This window comes from Maylandia zebra, linkage group LG20 (assembly GCF_041146795.1).
Source record: "Maylandia zebra isolate NMK-2024a linkage group LG20, Mzebra_GT3a, whole genome shotgun sequence".
Lineage (NCBI taxonomy): Eukaryota > Metazoa > Chordata > Actinopteri > Cichliformes > Cichlidae > Maylandia > Maylandia zebra.
The window spans coordinates 3,448,059-3,467,067 of record NC_135186.1 but is presented as its reverse complement, the minus strand read 5'-3'; the positions used below and the strand labels follow the sequence as shown (position 1 = coordinate 3,467,067).

General features: G+C 39.8%; 1 protein-coding gene across 5 annotated transcripts in view; it reads left to right on the top strand.

The window, feature by feature from the left end:
• The window catches only part of scn8aa (sodium channel, voltage gated, type VIII, alpha subunit a), a 48,754-nt gene extending 38,173 nt beyond the window's left edge, over nt 1–10,581 (top strand). For all 5 annotated transcript variants that reach the window (XM_014408812.3, XM_014408809.3, XM_014408813.3 and 2 more), the window contains exons 22-27: nt 3,251–3,535; nt 3,903–3,956; nt 4,411–4,548; nt 4,637–4,741; nt 4,844–5,114; nt 5,237–10,581. In XM_014408812.3, coding sequence (XP_014264298.1) covers nt 3,251–3,535; nt 3,903–3,956; nt 4,411–4,548; nt 4,637–4,741; nt 4,844–5,114; nt 5,237–6,393 — 2,010 coding nt within the window. In that variant the 3' untranslated portion in view covers nt 6,394–10,581. The remainder of the gene's footprint in view (nt 1–3,250; nt 3,536–3,902; nt 3,957–4,410; nt 4,549–4,636; nt 4,742–4,843; nt 5,115–5,236) is intronic.
• Nucleotides 10,582–19,009: the final 8,428 nt, after the last annotated feature.

Genomic DNA, 19,009 nt, shown 5'->3' with positions numbered 1-19,009 from the left:
CTTTTAAAAAAACAGTCACTGGCTGAGTCCTGATGCAACTGAGCCGATCCGAGTGAGCAGTGAAGCTACAGTGAAATGCATTGCACTACCTAACACGCAATGGCTCTGACCTTGTACTTGGCTCTCTTTTTTTTTCGTAATTCTGCCCTGCAATTTCAGTTCCAGCTTTTTGACAAATGCATTTCACAGGAATGCAGCTTCAGTACATGCCCTTTTTTCTTTACAAATCCACTAAAGTTGAAGTTGTAGTAACCTGGCAGATTTAGCTTTTCTAGCTTTTCTAGCCTTAAATGTTATGGGGTCTTTGTATGTAACCTCTGAACCCCATTGACATTAATTTCCTGCATACACTATGGTCAAGCTATGGTCGTTCACCTCTGCTACATTAGGCTGTAGATGCTTTCCACATATCATAATGGTTTCAGCCTTGATCTCTTTAGCTGCTATCTCTCTATCCACACACTTCTCTGTTTATTTATGTATTGATTTGAGCAGTTCTTGAGATTGCACAATGCCATGTAACACGCATGTATTTTGCATTTTTGAAAGCCATTTTCCCTCTTTTGAGAATGCTTTCCACACAGCATGGCCTAATTCTTTTTTTTTTTTTCAAAACATTGAATTTTTGGGAGCGGTTAAATTGTTTCTTAGCTCAATCAAAAAGAGTCATTCTCTCAGCACGTGCATTGGCGCCACTGTGAAGGGAAATCTGGTATTTTGTGAATTGCATGCCTTTTAGTCCTTTAATGTTACTTGAAAAACTCTTGTTGTTTTTTATCAGTTTGCATTTAACAATAAAAAACAATATTTGAATAGTGTACCCTTTGCATCCCCGCTGATTCAGCTCAAGTCAGCGGGTGAAGGTCGTGCACACGCTGAGAGAATCCTGCTCTAGAGCTCCTCCCTATCTGTTTGCAATGAGGAGGGAATATGGCTCCACAAAACGAGTCTGCCAAAGACATGCATGCTCAGCTGTCTGCCTGAGAGCTGCTGGTCGGCCTGCCTAACACTGGTAGTGAGCGGTTCACTATGTGCTGAGCTTAGTACTGGCAATGACAAATACATTGGATATTGGATTTGATTGCTAGATTTTGGGGTGGTGGTGGGAAAAATGTATTACTGCTATAATGTTATATTATTTAATGGGCTAGTTGTGGGAACAAAAGTAAGCTGTATTAGAAATATTGACTGTCTACGGTTGGGGTGGTAATAGGGGACACTTCATAATGCTATGGCATTAAAACACTTTAAATTTTTTTTACTGACAACCAAAGCTCTTTGATGTAAACTTACACACATCAAGTAGTCAAAAATATTGCAGATTGTATTGATGCATGCTCATCCAGGTAAGCAAATCCCAAAAAGTTGATTCTGTTAATCTGGACGTAGCGTTTTCAGTTGGAGAAATGTTTTGTCACTCATCCAAGTGACTTCTTCAGCCTTAGCTAACTGCAGGTTTCCCCAACCTTATAAAGAGTACATTTGCACAACGACTGAAACTAGAACCACTGGCGAAGAATGGCCTGTGAGGTCAGTTTCTTGATCAATGCATATTGTCATGACCATCGATCAACAACGATCATTGACCTCACAGCCCATTGTTTGTCAGTGGTGCTAGTTTCAGTCATTATGCGAGTGTACTCTTTATAAGTTTGACCTGTATAGGTCATTTGGATGAGTGACAAAAGATTTCTCCAAATGAAAACGCTACGTCCAGATGAACAGAATCAACTTTTCAGGAAATTGTATTTCACACTTGCAAAACTGTCAAATTTTTCTTTTATTATTTGATCTTTATTAGTTTTTTGTAAATTGATATAAAAAATTAATTTACGTACATGTAAAATAATAACAGGAACACTTGGCAATTTTGTGAGTCTTAACAGAGATAAACCTTGGGAAGTGTGTTTATGTGTATGTGTGGGTGCTTGTGAGTGCTACCTACAACCTAATAGGACCAAATATATTGCAGTGTATAAATAGTCTAATTAAAATGTAACAGTCACTTTAAGAAATTAACTTACTTAACTTGTGTTTTTTAATATAGAAACTGTCATTGAAAATTCTGCCATAATGTGGTTGTTTAATACTCCACGTGTAAAAGTCATGCCATGCACCAAATAATAGAAACTATCATATTAAAAAAGTGGCTTTTTATAGTGATTTTTTTTTTAAAGTACCATGTATATCGTAAATATGTGATTCTTAAATATATTTGTAAGGTTGGTGCCTTAGAACATGTGTTTGTGTTTGGATGCCTATTACCGATCTACAACCTAACAGAACCAAATATATTGTAGTGTATAAATAGTCAAGCCAGATCAACATGTTACAGTCACTTACAGACATTAAATGACTTTTATTTATAGTAACTGTTATAACATTTTCTGCCATACTGTGGTAGTTTAATACTAGACATCACATGTGAAAGTCATGTACATGTCACGTACTAAATATGAGAAAAGATCATTATAAAAATAAAATTGGTTTTTATTTTTTAAGTACCATTTATACTGTAAATATGCAATTCTAAAATATATTTGTAAGGTTGGTGCCTTGGAACATGTGTTTGTGTGCGGATGCTTATTACCTATTTACAACCTAATAGAACCAAATATACTGTAGTGTATAAATAGTCAAGCCAAATTAACATGCTACCATTACTTGCAGATATTAACTTACAATCTGGTTTTGTTTTAATAAATGCATCCACATCACATGTGAAAGCCATGTGCAAAATAGTAAAAATGATAACATCAAAAATAAAAATGACTTTTATTTTTAAAAATGTACCATTTTTATCATAAACATACGACTCTTAAAGGTATTTATATGGGTGGCACTATAGAGCTATAGTGTGTGTGTGTGTGTGTGTGTGTGTGTGTGTGTGTGTGTGTGTGTGTGTGTGTGTGTGTGTGTGCTTGAGTGTCCCTTAAGCAGCTCTAGCTGCATGCTTCAGCAGATCAAAGAGCATATCAGAGTCGCATCAGTGCTGCTCTAATTAGGCTGGGACTGATACAACTCTCCTTCTTAGTAATTGCCCACACTTCAGTATGCACCACACAGTGCTGTGTTTTCATCTACATGAAGCCATAGTGGAATTTCACAGCTCCTCTTAACACACCTGTATCAAATGGTGAATTTTACCTGTAAAGCCATAACAATATGTAGCGTCACAGGGGTGGAGTGATGTGTGTTCGTTATTACGGTTCTGACATTGTCATGTCCTGTCTCCCCTGGTCTGGTCTAGGTGGTAGTCAACGCCTTGGTGGGTGCCATCCCTTCCATTATGAATGTGTTGCTGGTTTGCCTCATCTTTTGGCTGATTTTCAGTATCATGGGGGTCAATCTCTTTGCGGGCAAGTACTACTACTGTTTCAATGAGACATCCGAGGAATATTTTCCCACCAGCGTGGTCGACAACAAGACCCAGTGCTTCGAACTCATTAACCAAAACTATTCTGAGGTCAGGTGGAAGAATGTCAAAATCAACTTTGACAATGTGGGCGCCGGCTATCTTGCGCTGCTGCAAGTGGTGAGAGCATCACACCTAGTCGCTCACAGAATCCATTTCCTTTTTCTTCTGCCTTTTTTCCCCTTTCTCATTTACTTTCATTTTTTGTGTTTCTTCGTGTTCTACACTTAAAGATCTGTTGTTACTTCACAATCCATTTGTTTTTTGCTTTTCACAGTACTATGATGCCTGTTGTTCATATTCATGGTGTATATTGGCTCGTCTCTTCATATACCTTTTTTCTTTGTTCACTCGCTTCTTTCTGTGCACAAGCTGTACCACAGGATGTACTTCAGTTTCGGTTTGCCATGATTGCAATTTATAATTTTCTTTTTATTATTTTCTTAGTTTATGCAAAAATATTTAACCATGTCTCTCTTTTTAAAAGGCCACATTCAAAGGGTGGATGGACATTATGTATGCAGCTGTGGATTCAAGAGAGGTATATCTATATATCTGTCTGAGTCTAATTTGGGATACATAACTTTGTGCAAGTGTGCAAATTGCTCTTAAAAAAGTAGTTCAACATTTTGTTTATTTAATTTGTTACATTTTGGCTAAAAACCTTCTGCTGAATTGTGATAAAGTGGCAAAAAAATTATAACTTTTTAGGGGAAATAGCCCAATTCCATGAAATGATGATTTCAGTTTTTATGTTTCTTACATAAAATAAATTACTGTTTATTATTAGTATTTAGAAGTGCTGAGAGGCAGATTTCATTACCTTTGGGCGGAGCCACCCGATCTATTTCTTGTTTCCAGTCTTGATAGTGAATTTGGAGAATTAAATTGTAACTCTTCCTTTAACTCTTGGCAAGATGGTCTTAAACTGTTCCTTTACATGTTGTGTTAATAAAATACAAAACTGCTTTCACACATGATTTCCTTTCTCCAAGGTGGAGAAACAGCCTGACTATGAAGTCAATATCTACATGTACATCTACTTTGTTGTCTTCATCATATTTGGCTCCTTCTTTACCCTGAACCTCTTCATTGGTGTGATCATTGACAACTTCAACCAGCAAAAGAAAAAGATAAGAAAATTTTAATTTCCTGTTTTGTACAGCGAGTTTCCATTTTGTTGGGATATGATTATAACCAAATCTGTCTTTGTCCCTTTACTTTGGAGGTCAGGACATCTTCATGACAGAGGAACAGAAGAAGTACTACAACGCCATGAAAAAACTGGGATCCAAAAAGCCACAGAAACCTATTCCTCGACCGCAGGTAGTATTTTTTCATTAGACAAATGTGTTAGCTTATTCAGCATATAACATGTTTGGCTAAAACCTGATTATATGTCTATCTCCTTGTCCTCTGACCATTTAGAATAAAATCCAAGGGATGGTGTTTGACTTTGTGACGCAGCAAGTCTTTGACATCTCCATCATGATACTAATCTGCCTCAACATGGTCACCATGATGGTGGAAACGGACGATCAGTCAGATGAAACCGAGATCGTCCTCTACTGGGTCAACTTCATCTTTATTGTAATCTTTACCACGGAGTTCTTGCTGAAGCTTTTTGCGCTCCGCCACTATTACTTCACCAACGGCTGGAATATCTTTGACGTTGTGGTGGTCATCCTGTCCATTGTTGGTGAGTGAGAGACATGAAAGATGAAGTAGAGAGCACATGATTTAGAAATATCACCTCAAGAAGTTAAATACTGATTATACTCTCTTCCTTTCTTCCTTTTTTCCCCTTTTCCTTTTTCTCAGGTATGTTCCTGGCTGACCTTATTGAGAAGTACTTTGTGTCACCGACCTTGTTTAGGGTAATCAGGTTGGCTCGCATTGGCCGTATTCTTCGTCTGATCAAAGGAGCAAAGGGCATCCGGACTTTACTCTTTGCTTTGATGATGTCACTGCCAGCTCTTTTCAATATTGGCCTACTGCTCTTCCTCGTCATGTTCATCTTCTCCATATTTGGCATGTCTAACTTTGGCTACGTAAAACATGGAGCGGGGATTGATGACTTGTACAACTTTGAGACCTTTGGCAACAGCATGATCATCCTGTTCATGATCACCACATCGGCTGGCTGGGATGGCTTGCTACTGCCGATCCTCAACTACCCGCCAGACTGTGATCCCAACTTGGAGAACCCTGGGACTTCAGTGAAAGGTGACTGTGGTAACCCGTCAGTGGGGATCTTCTTTTTTGTCATGTATATCATCATATCTTTCCTGATTGTGGTTAACATGTACATCGCCATCATCCTGGAGAACTTCAGCGTGGCTACAGAGGAAAGTGCTGATCCCCTCAGCGAGGACGACTTTGAGACCTTCTATGAGATCTGGGAGAAGTTCGATCCCACTGCCTCTCAGTTCATTTCTTTTGCCAAGCTACCTGACTTTGCCGATGCTTTGGAGCACCCACTTCGTGTGCCAAAGCCCAACACTATAGAACTAATTGCCATGGACATGCCCATGGTGAGTGGCGATCGCATACACTGCCTGGACATCTTGTTTGCCTTCACAAAGCGTGTGCTGGGTGACAGCGGTGAGTTGGACATGCTGAGGCAGCAGATGGAGGAGCGTTTCGTGGCAGCCAACCCCTCCAAAGTGTCGTATGAACCCATCACCACCACCCTCCGCCGCAAACAGGAGGATGTCTCTGCCAGAACTATCCAGAATGCCTACCGCGCTCACCTCATCAGGCGCGGCATCATCTTCAAGCGCATTTTTGCTAACAATAAGCTGGAGAACGGTGGGACCAATCAGGAGAAGAAGGAGAGCACACCATCCACAGCCTCTCTGCCGTCTTATGACAGCGTGACCAAACCCGAAAAGGAGAAACAGGATGATAACAAGGAGGAGTGGGCCAGGAAAGAGAAGGACAAAAACCAAAAAGATGAGTGGGAATCCAAGTGTTAGGATTCAGTGACTCTTAAAACCCAATAAACACAGTCAGATGAGACTCTGAGCCTGAACCCAACAAATGTCAAAAAAGTGATGATCATTTGCAAGCAAGAGAAATATAACAAAAAAAAAAACCCAACAAAAAAAAAAATGTTTACATATTCAAATACTGCTGAGGCAATGTGGTTTCCTATGTCGTCAAAGACAGCTGAACCAAACACAATCAGTTTACTGCTGAACTTTTTCTGCATTGAGACCAAGCTCATAGAAATGAGGAATTAAAAAAAAACAATGCTGAAAAACAGTAACTCACAGTGTGCTGGCCATTGGCACACTATTTCTTTGGGGACCAACTGCCAAGGTACAGAAATCTCTGCAAGATTATTGGACAATTGCGAAATACCTGCCACCACCGAGTGTGGAACCCGGAGCTTTGCTGCGGGACTGGATCATGCCGATCCCAAGAGAACTGTATTAGCAGTCTAAAGGAGGGTCTTAAATGCTGAGTTTACCATCTTTATCGAGGAGAAAACAGTGATCAACCAAGCAAGTTTAGCTTTGAAAGAAACACTAGTGAGGGAGGGGGAACCCAGAACCGTAGACAAAGATTTTTGTTTGTTTGTGCCGAGTATACTTGCATCTTTACATTATTTGAGCAGCAAAAAAAAAAAAAAGGAAAGAAAAAAAAGATAACATTTAGCCCATGTCACTGGTCTTTCCATCTTCTCTTTGTTATACTGACATTGAAAAAGACATTTTCTACATGGGCTTTCACACTCACTGGGTAGGGGTCATTAGTCATCGTTTTGACTTGGGCTGAAGGAGACTTGCTCAGACCGAGTTCCAGATAAATAATAATTATTGTGCTCGTTCAATGCATAGAAATGACTTGCATGAAGGCATGTTTTGACCAGGAATCATGCATGAGTAATCATAGTCCACAAGACACTAATTCTCAGACCACTGCAGTGGCTTGACTACAAGTTAGAGGCTGTCCACGCGGGAAATTACAAGAACTTTAGATGGAAAACAAAGAGTATTGGGGGAATGATATTCCTATGATCCCTGTCACCCTTCACTAGTTTTCCTTTTTGAACTGACAGATCTTCTGATTCAGCTCCTAATTATTTTTGTTTTTAATGTGAATGAAAGATGTAAGTACTCAGATGCAAAGTCTCAGTCGGATCAGCCAACAACACGAAGTCGAAGCGTTTTTTTGCCGCTTTGGATGTTTATCAACAATAAAGAGTATTATGAAGCAGAATATCCTCATGTTGAGGCTGCACAGATTTAGAGGGCCAAATCTGGGGCATACATCTCTTTGTTTACTCACCATGGAGTCACTTTTGTTGTTTCCTGTGGTCCTTATTAGGGCAGCAAGAGGAGGTGATGTTTCACGCCAAGGAATCCATATATGGCACTAGTGCTCGTGCATCAGTTGGTGTTCCCTTTACTGCTGTAGTTCCTGCAGAGGGGACAGAAATATGGTTGTGGTTTTAGTTTTTTCTTTCCCGTTGGTTCTTTTATTTTGTGTGTGTGAGTGTATAGGGCTAGTGGGAGAACTCAAAATTGTTTGGGTAAAAACATTGAACACTTTTACTGATTCAGAATTTCCCAGTGAATGATTTCTTAGGCAGTGCTTTTCAAACATGTTGAGTTGCCAGCTTCAGGAAAAAGCCTTGAAGTCCTTCTCTGATGTCCTTTTAATGGCTTTTATCAGTGGGAATGACACTGGCCATCTGATACCTCAGAGTTAGCAGCAGAATTATCACCAGGACACGCCCAGCGTATAAGTAAGGTGGATAGCGATAGGGCTTAAGGTTTTCAGCTGTAGTGTTGAATGGATGCTGTTTGGTATTTCAGGGAGGTTGCTGTGTGATAAGCGTCACCAGATAACGGTGGACCAATAAATAGTTCGAGATCTTCCCTTCAGAGTTAAAGACTGACTGCCATGAGAAGATGAATGCAGATGAACAGAGTAGTGCTTTGGTCTGAGTCGGAGTGCTGAAAGTCCCATGTTTGTCAGTGTATCAATGTGCTTTTGTGGGACCTCTCAAAACACTGTGTGGTGTTGGACCCAGACTCGCACCATCTTTTCACATATTTGCAGCCTTTCAAAACGCTGTCACCTGCTTCAGAAGTAATTAGCCAGGAATGGAGTTAGGAGGGCTAACACTCGCCGAAAAAATACATCAGCAGGCCTCTCATCGACGCAGTTATGTTGTATAATAAGCTTTGTGGGTGTTTTTCATATTAAAAAACAAACAAACAAAAAAAAAAAAAACAAAGACAAAAAACTGAGGCTTTGTCTGTTTCTAGACAAGACGCAACTGCCTCCATAGGTGTTCTGCCATTTGTTTTCTACACAGGAGTGATGGTCCTATTTATAAGTGGATGACCGGACTTAAATCCGGCATCCATCATCACACCACTAATGCCATTTGGTGTGTTTAACACTGCCTATACCAGAATCCCCTGTACAACAATGACTGAGGTTTGTTTACAATATGAGGTCTCTGAATCAGTTTGGCTGCTGCACACTGAAACCAAATACATTCCCAACGAGAACCACAGGAGGTGTAGGTAACGTCATCAGATTTACCCATGCTCATCTTGGATGTAATGTTTTAGAATGATGCATTCACACTTGAAAAAAGAAAAAAGAAAAACAAAGAAAAACGAGCAAAACGAAAAAAGACAAAAAATAAAAAGAACACAAAAACATATATATGTACAGTGCAGGCTCTGATGTAAATGGCACAATCGCTGAAAAAGAATGAACTTTTTGAGAGAAACTATAAATATTGTATTATATTCTTTTATTTTATCGGCATGCTTTGTTGTGTTTTTTTGTAAATACGGAATTTTAAAAATGTTACTACTAATAATCGAAAAAAAAAAGAGAATAATAACAACAATATAGAATGGCTTCCAGCTATGCCCTTTGTCACATTTGTTACCTTTTGGATTTTTTGAGACACTTTTCACTTTGTTGACGGAAATTGAATGAAATATAGATATTATATAATACAAAAGATATATACATGTATACATATATGTCTATATGTATATACGTAAAACAGAAGAACACTGTTTGTCACATTTAATTTATGTGCAACACGTTCAGTGGATGTCTAAAACTGGTTGTTTCCAGCACCCTTCTATGTTGGGGAATATCTCATGTGCGATGTTACTGGATGTAGCCTAAACATGACAAACGGATAATGTTACCAGCACATTTCTCACTTAACTGTCATATCTCTCACGGTCAGAGTATACAGGACGCACCCACAGTCACAGACACACGAAGGTGACTTTTCCTCACTGCCCACCAACATCACCGGTGATCTCGTCCAAGAAGGACGTCAGCTGGTGTGACTGACTGCCTCACGCACCCTGAGACAATTCCTACCACGGGGACTTTTTAAAAAAATGTTTTCCTCACATGCCCACACATCAGTGCCATTGCAGCTCAACACACAGAGTCGCGTACTTGCTTCTCATTCTCACGTTATTTTCGTTGAATGGTTTCTTTCTAGTGTTCCACTCTATGGCATGTGCCTTTTTTCTGCTTTTTCTGCAAATTTGGATGTCAATGCCACACTGAAAAAAAATGTTAAAGAGAGCGAGAGAGAGAAAGAAACCAAAACATATTTCGAAACTGTGGAGGGTAGGAGGTTTTGGGGGGTGAGCACAACATTAATCAGGGATGTCGGCTTAGAAATACTGCCAGAGGATGATCCGGACACCCCACTTCATCTTAATATTCAACAGTGTGTGATGTTAACAGAAAAACAGCTAACTCAAAAAAAAAAGTCCTGTTCTTAGTGCTATGTGTGTCACCCACTTGGCTTGTGAAAAAGCAGCTTGCCTTCTATATTTTGGTTTTCTTTCTTCTATATATTTCTGTTTCCATCTGAAATTTATTTTTGTATCAATATTTGATTATAGGACTCATTCTTTTTTTTTTTAAAGCATGGTTTATTATGGGCGTTTTTTTTTTCTTCCTTTTTTTTGCTGAAAAATTAAAAAAAGTGCTTTTCAAACTGTTGTTATCATTTGACACCGTGATAAAAGAGGTTATACAGTACAATATGATGGTGTGTTGCACAACCACTTGGACTCTTGGTAAGAATATATGAAAGATTGTCTTCATTTGAGCACGAACCTTTTTATTACCAATAAAGCAGCCTTCCAGTTACACCTCCTGTGCTGTTGTTGTTTCTAAATGAGACGTTTATTTCTTTTTGACTAGAGTGCCATGTCTGACTTCCTTTCACATTCACTGTGTGCACTTCATGTGGTCACCATTTTGTGTAGTTTACTTTTGTGGTGCTGGGTATGGATGGAGGAGAATCGCAGAGCATCCTGTGAAATGGAGCTGGCTTCTTGAAAGGCAGCCTTTCAAACGTAATGGACTTATTGAGTTTGTTAAGAGCCCGTGTCAACACCCCCTTGCAGGCAGAAGATGGACTATAGCCCCATCATTATGTAGTCCATTTGTGCGGTGACGCTCTTATTTGTGGTCCACTATAAAGTAAATCGCCCAGAGGTATGATATCAAAGTCTCCACCCCACAACCTCACAGTATACCGCATGAGAAAGGCACGCCAGGGGGATATTGATCATGTTTGTGTTTCCCATTAGTTAGACAGACGAGAGAAAACACTATATGGAGCAGGTGGAGGTGGAGGCTATGTAAATGATGCTTTGAGTTGTCCTCACACTGAAAAGATGGCCAGTTCTCCGTGGAGAACCTCCCTCTGCTCTTTTTTCCCTTTTTTTTTGTCACGTTACAAAATTCCGTCTTGCTGGTTCCCAGCTCCTCCAAGTCACGTGGACTCTTCACTTTAAGCATCCCCCTCCCTCCCTCTCTCTTTCTCCCCCGCACTTCCTCGGACTCACCCTCCCTTTTCCCCTGTTTTTTGGTCTTTTACGTGCGCATATGCATTTTTACAAAATCTTGTTATCGCTGACAATCCTCCAGCTCTTTCTCTTCTAAACGCTGCATTACCACATACACCAGGGCAGACTGTGAGAGAGAGGAAGAGAGAGAGAGAGAGGGGAAGAGGAGGGAGCCAGAAAAGGGAGATGGGAGGTGCTGGAGCACTGCAGTGCAGATAAATTAATGCAGCAGTCGAGGCTGACTCAGCAGCGCGCTCCTAATTTGGCCCAATGCCTCCGTGAGCAGCCTGGTCACACTGGCTCCCCCGCGAAACAAAAAAATCACACTATAATAAAGGCATTTCATCTTAAATTAGACTCACTAAGCACATCTGAGAGCAGCAATTCCCCCTGACGGCAGCGGGCGTTGCTGCTCGCTCTGCGGAGGAGCTGTCCTTGGTGCCGGAGGTGGAACCAGGCGGACGAGCATCCTCTGCACGGGATGTGAAGCTTTCTGGGTGGGGCTGCACGGAAGAAGCGCAACCGACTAAGCCCACTGTTAAAAAAAAAGTGTTTAGTGGAGGTTCGTATAGGTCCACACCCACCCCACTCTCTCTCCCTCCTTCTCATTGCCCCCCCCCCCCACCTTCTGAAATAGGCTAGGTTGCCACATAGCATGTGGTTTCTCCGTGGGAAAACCTGAGTAGCTAAATTTAAACGTGCCACGGCTGGGCTTCATAGACAAGTTTGGCTTTTTATAACCGACACAGTCACGAGTGTTATTGTTTGTGTAATCATGTTACAGCTGCACTGAAACTGGTGTTGTCCGCTTTTTGAGCTTTTAGTCCCTTCTGCCTCATCCTTCACTTCCCTGATGTTCAACGTAAAAATGCGAATAGCCAGGAGTTAAAAGGGGGTGTGTTCATACTATCTGATCAACCCTTGACTAAGATCAGAGGATGATGCTCCCTCCTTCTCCCCTCCTCCCCCCCTGTTCTCCCCTGAGGAGGGAGAACGGAAACCAGAGAAGAAGTGAGTCTCATAAAACGTGAAAAGCCCCTCCCTCGATTTATTCCCAACATTACAGAGGCTCGTATGGATGAAAACCTGCACCACCATCCTCCAGTAGCTTTGGCCTACTGTTTCTCTCCACCGGTATGAAATCTGCCAGCACCTCCTTGTCAACGAAATATTGACTATATAGGCAAGTGATTTCATAACCTTGTTGTGCAACAGTGCAAATGTGTATTGAAAAAACAAAACATATGCCTTTATTTTTTATATTGATTTATTTAATTCCCAAATCAACCTGTCCTGTGCATGAACTGCGTGATTCCTTCGATTTGCCGAACAACAGCACCCACCCGTGGTCTCTGTCGTGTATAAATAGATACGAGCAGATAAAAGGCTGTCAAAGTTCTCATGACTGATTTCCAATTTAGGGAGACGGTATAAGACTGTGTCTGTTCAGAGCATCGTGCTTCAACTTGCTAATTGTTATTTTAGTGCTGGTTTGTTTTCTTTAATTGTTAAACAAGTTTAACAAATAGATTCAATCATTTTTTGACAACAGATAGATTTTTCTAATCACTGGAAAGGTTTGGTCTGATATAACTGCGAAAATAAAAATAAGAAAATGTTCCTTCAGTCTGTGCTGATCACTCCATGATATCAACGGTGGATAAATAAAGAGTATAGTGGTGGATTCTTTCCTTGTCGTCCTCATAGAGCTCCTTAAACATATGTAAAGACTAGCATCTGCTTGCAGGTCTCACTTTGGGAACACTATGTGGTCCTTTCCTTCATTCCTTTTTCATTCCATTTATTCAATACTTATTTATTCCATTTATAGTACCTGTGATCGGTCTACAGTGTCAGTACAAAACATCCCTTTATAAGATTTAATCCTAAAATGTGTTACACAACATGAAATGCATACAAGTGAATTCATAGTGCTTTGGAAAAGATCCCAAATTCAAGTTTTTTTCCTTTTCATTTGGCATCTCGGTTTATTCATACTGCAGAGATTTGTTTAAGAAAGCAGAACAAAACAAACCACACATCCTTTTCTCCCCATTTCCTTATGGAAATAATAAAAAATAATGAAGCCGAGATAAAATGTTAAATGTCCACTTTATCTTAGGATACCGGCATTGTGTTGTTTAATGCAGACTCATTGTCATTTTTTAAAAATGGTGCTAGATGATGTAACGCAGTGATGGGAACATGTTTTATCCCGGTGGTTTCATACTTCTGCCGCAATGTCGAGCAGAGCTTCACAACATCTGTGAAACATATATGTAAAAGCAAATAATTGCAATTAACATTCAACTGTGGATAAAAACTGACTAACATAGACGAATTCAAGCGAGTGACTTCTACGAAACCCTCATGAAATCCAAACAGCGTCCAAACAAATGTTACTTCCCAGCTCACCCTTCTTGTTTGGGGTCGGTCAGCCACTCCACAAAGTCTTTAGCCTTAATCTTATCAAGATAGTGTGTGAAATCACTGGTGAATGTTCCATCTGAATGCCTTTTGAGCTTTCGGACCATATGATGTCCCTTTTCCATCCGATACGAGAGCCATCTAGGAGAAGAAGTGTTGAAGAGAACGAAGAATGTTTAACTGACAAACGTATTTCAGAACTGGAGCTAATAATCCAAACATGAAACTGGACACTACATAATACCTTGATGGCCCGGATTTGTCCAAAACCACCTGCTGAGTATCTGAAAAAATACAAAGGAGCAGCAAACACAGCACAGGCAGATTCATCCTCAGGTCACCTAGTTAAAAAAAAACAAAAACAAAAGCAAAGATACAAACAGGTTGTTTATCCTAAATAATTTGAACAGATTTTTATTTTTTTTAAATTTATTTTTATTTTTCAAGTTTAGGTCTGAATGAATCAGCTCACCTCAGAGAAACCTAACACCTCTCCAGTGAAGAGCTGTGCTTTCCTGGCTGCTGCAAGTGTAGTGATGAAGAAGCCACGGAAAAAGCCCCTTCACACCTTGAAGATACACTAAACTACAAGTACTGATTACCTCTGTCACTTTATAAAGACAGCAGGTGTCCTAGTGTGACATACAGGCCACCTCCTACAGCTGATGAGCCTGTTAGTCATTATGGTGGTGTGGATCATGGCTCATCTCAACAAGAATTGTGTGTATTCTCCAGAAAGGTCAAAAGTCAGAGCGCACTCTGACTAACACAGACAGAAGCAGGTGCGAAGAAATTGTTCTGGTGTCTGACAACGACCACGTGATTCCTAAATCGTGTCGCTCGCTTCTGAAAATTTGGAATTCTAGTCAGCTTGCTGTTTAGTTGCAGTTCTGCAATCATCCGGTTGGATTTTTTGTGCTGTCTTTGAAGAGTAGAAAGCTAATCATTGTTTGTAGGTACAAGATTATTTAAAATAAATATACCAGATATGACCATATTTGGACAAGGGTCAAGCTGACAACAACAAACCAACATAAACATGTAAACTCCACGACATCTTTTCCTAACTTATGGCAACCAACTGGACCTTCTTTTACAAGTCCGAATATGTTAGAAGTTGCTGCTCTACTCATATTTTCCACAACTATCTCTGAGGTTTACAGAGGATGGTCTGAAAAACAGAAAATATCCAGTGAGCGTTAGTTCTCTGGGTGAAAATGCCATGTTGAGGCAAAAAGTCAATGGAGAATCAGCACACTGGAAGTCAGCTGTTACTCAAATACCCACTCCTTACATGCAGAAGGGCTACAGCAGCAGCCCACGGTGCCATGTGCTGCTCCTGTCAGTTAAGAAGAGAAAATCAAGACTTTCCGATGTTTTTATGTCTAATATCTTTACTTACATTAGTAAATAGACTTTAGTGAAGATGATTTATGAAGGGGTTATTTATAAAATGAGGTATTTTTATGAGCAACATTAAAACCATTCTACTTTTTATTTAAAGTATCTTTATAGAACTGTGATGTCATATTTGTTGCTATTTCTGCTCCCCTCGTGACCAGAGAAAGACAGAAAATGTAACAGCAGTGTTTGCAGCAGAGGTGAGAGTATGGATCCAAACATCCACAGTATCGATACCAGCGGAGGTATTGGTACGACCAAGATGGGATCGATACTTTGTTTCTATTAGTTCTGCATGTCGCTTGAAAAATTGTGTTAAATAATTTGCTTGGAAATGAAAAAATACACCTCGAACATGCACTGTGAAAAAAGATGTCTGAACCTTTCCCTGTTGACTGCCGTGTCTGTTTGATTTGTAGCCTATTTAAACAACAGAAGTTGTCCTGAAGAGCTTTAGAGACAGGAACAATTACATTTCAGGTCTTCAAAAAAAAAGCCAACTCACTCACTGCTCTCCTACATGAGCTGCTTTTATAGGTCACAGGTATCGGTATTGATATCGGCAATATTGGCTCTGTATTTACTTGGTATCACACAGGACTAGTTCGCGACCATGACTGCAATTAAATAGGCCTCAATTAACCCAATCGCAGCCACTAGATAACAGCAAGTCTGAGGCACACAAAAACCTCTCACACATTAGCGTCTATTTCCCACAGCACACACGGAGGTGAGCTAACATGCGCTCTGTTATGGGAGATTAACATAAAACTGCAGATATTGGACTCAAATTGCTGAGAGCAGCAAAACAAACTTCAGCTCCAGTTAACATTTTATCTAACCAGGATTATTTACTAGATTTATTTACAAGTAGGAGAGACCGGGGATAGTTGTAACGTGGGTCAGTTGTAACACTTCCAATTTCTCCAATCAGGGCTAAGTTTCAAATGATGTGACTCATCCTGTGCATGCCCAATTCAGTTCTGCTATCACATGTGAAAAATCAGCACATTTTGTCAAACACAGACAATTTAACAGGTGGTAATCTGCTCTCTTTAAAGTCATCTAAGAAACTTGCACGTTACAAATGCACTTCTCTGACTGTGTGCAAGTGTGCACTCAAGTTGGATAAGTTATCATGGTGCAGTTTACAGGTCTGGGAGCCTGTAGCTGCATTAATAATTGTGCATCTGTGTGGCTCACAATAGAATAATTCTCAGAAACTGTACTGTGTTGAGAAGAAGCCTTGATGCTGCCTGTGGGATGTGCAAAGTATTGATGTGACGTTCTGTATCGAGGCTTCAAAGCTCGTTTTTTTTTTTTTTTAAATATTAAACTTTATTAAGAAACAGTATACAGAACATGTATACAATCAGAACAAAATTAACATATGCCAGGGGGTCTAATACAAAGAATTACAAACATTCAAATAATTTGTAATTACTACAAATAGTAATAGTTTTCATAGCCTTTTTGTTAAGTGATCCACTAATCAATTTTATGTAACATAAAACATCATTACAGTAATGTTTAAAATTAGGTTTTTTGTTACTGTATTTGCATTTGTGAAAATGAAATTTAGCTAAGATAACTAACAAGTTTATTATAAAGTAAACATCTTCTTTTTTTTGCCTTCGAAAGAAACAAAATACAACATTTTCCCATTTCACAGTAAAGTCTTTGTAGAGATGTCCAGCAATGAATCTACTGAAGTCTTTCCAAAATGTTCTAGCGTATGAACAGATCCAGAAGAGGTGTTGCACAGTCTCAGGATGGCTTCCACAAACTCCACAGTTCACATTTATGTCCCTTTTGAACTTTGTCATGTAATGATTAGCAGGATAAAATTTATGCAGTATTTTAAATGAGACTTCCTTCACTTTATTCATTACCAGATACTTGTTAGGAATTGACCATACTCTTTTCCAGTTAATGTCACTGACAAAGAAATTCCAATAAGAGACCACATGTGGGATAGTTAGAGATTCTGTCTGGAACAAAGCACGGATATTCTTATTACTTTTACTGTGGTTTGTTAGACAGATTCTTCCTATGTGTGAATCTAAAGGGTTGGGGAGAGAAACAATGATATGCAAGGTTGAATACCTTTAAAAAGCATTATAATACCCGTAGGTATTGCATCAAATAATATGGCATATTCTTTGGGTGTGGCTGGAAATTTATAGGTGTTTAAGAATTCTGAATAGGACATAAGCTGCCAATCAGGATTAAACAGCTGATTCACTAAAACAATCCGTTTCTCAACCCACCTAGAAAAAATAATGATTTATTTTTATACACTATGTTCCTATTATTCCAAATTGAATACGTATGGGGTGTAAAGTTGTGTTTATATATAAGGGACCAAGCTAATAGAACTTGTTTGTGAAACATCGAAAGCTTTTCTGGAAGCTGGCTTCAAAGCTTGTGTCGAGTAATTTAGGGGGCGTTTCCGCGATGCGCGTCTCGAGGCTTGCTTCATTTATGGGAGGAGCTGAAAATGATGACGTCCGAAGCCTCGCTTCCCGGCTGTACCGCGTGACTGGTTCATGAAGTAGTTCGAACTTTGCCGCGAGCTATGACAGCGATATAAAGCCCTCAGACTTCATTCAAAATGTGGGTGTTTGATGGAGAGTTGCGGTTAGTGAGAGTTTGTAGACAGTTTGGAGGTTTATGAGAGTGAGGAGAGAAAGTCAGGAGAGAATGGAGCCAGCTAAGAAGAGGAGGATGTCCTCCCCTGTGTGGGAACATTGTGATTTTATTCCTCTCAACAAGGTATGTAAATTTCTACAGAAGATGTATTTTCATAATACTGATGGTGCAATAAAACTTATGTTAAGCTGTCTGTACTTTTGTACAAGGTGAAGTGTTTGCTATGTGCCAGGGAGCTGGGATATAACAACAACACCTCATCCATGCTTAGGCACTACAGAGCTTTGCATGAGAATAAGGGGAACACCGATTGTGGAGCAAGACCAGGTGAGCCATCAAATGTCATGATAATATAGCATGCAGTAATGTTACTAAATGATATAACAATATTATACAATGCAATAAGTGACGTGTGTGATATTTATATTTGTGCTTTGTCTTTATTGTCTTTCCTCAGGAGAACAATCTCAAATAGATGAAGACCTGGTTACCATGGTGATTGAGGACTCCCAGCCATTTAGCATTGTGGAGGACAAAGGATTCAAAAGATTTGTTAAATCATTAAATCCTAGCTATGTTCTGCCCACTAAAAAGGCCATAAAAGCAGTGAAAATTTAGTTTTTACAGAATAAAATGTGGGCAGGACTGAGGCTCAAAGCCTCAGTGTGTAGCTGTCCATACCTCAACGTTACAAAAGCACAACCACTGTCCACACCCCAACCACACCTCACCTCACAGTAAATGATCATTTCCATTTTAAGCATTTCCAAATAATCATTTTCCATACTGCCAGTATAAATATACACAGTATACTGCATCACTACAATATACATGTTTTACACACTCCTTTTGTTGTTGACATTTACAGGCTGTGTGCAAAAGGCCACACTCTTCAAATTCATGCCAACTAATATTTTTACATCCAGTAGGTGTCCTACTAGAGCAAATGAAGCTTCAAGAAGCTTCGCGCTGGGGTGAACCAATTGGATGAAAAGCTTCAGTGCTTCACGAAGCTTCATCTGCCCATCACTAGTGCAAAGATCTATATAAGCTACCTTTAGAACGATGACATTTACTTGATGGAGCAGTTATTTCAGGTGGGCCACAGAGTCAAGCTTAGCCAGTCCTAGCAGACCAGCTGATCCCAGTACCAGCCCACATCAGCTGATGGCTCAGATGAGACCTTACTTCACATTCAGTCGTCAGATCTCAAGCCGTGACTTAACCAGTGTCCTATCTTTTGTCA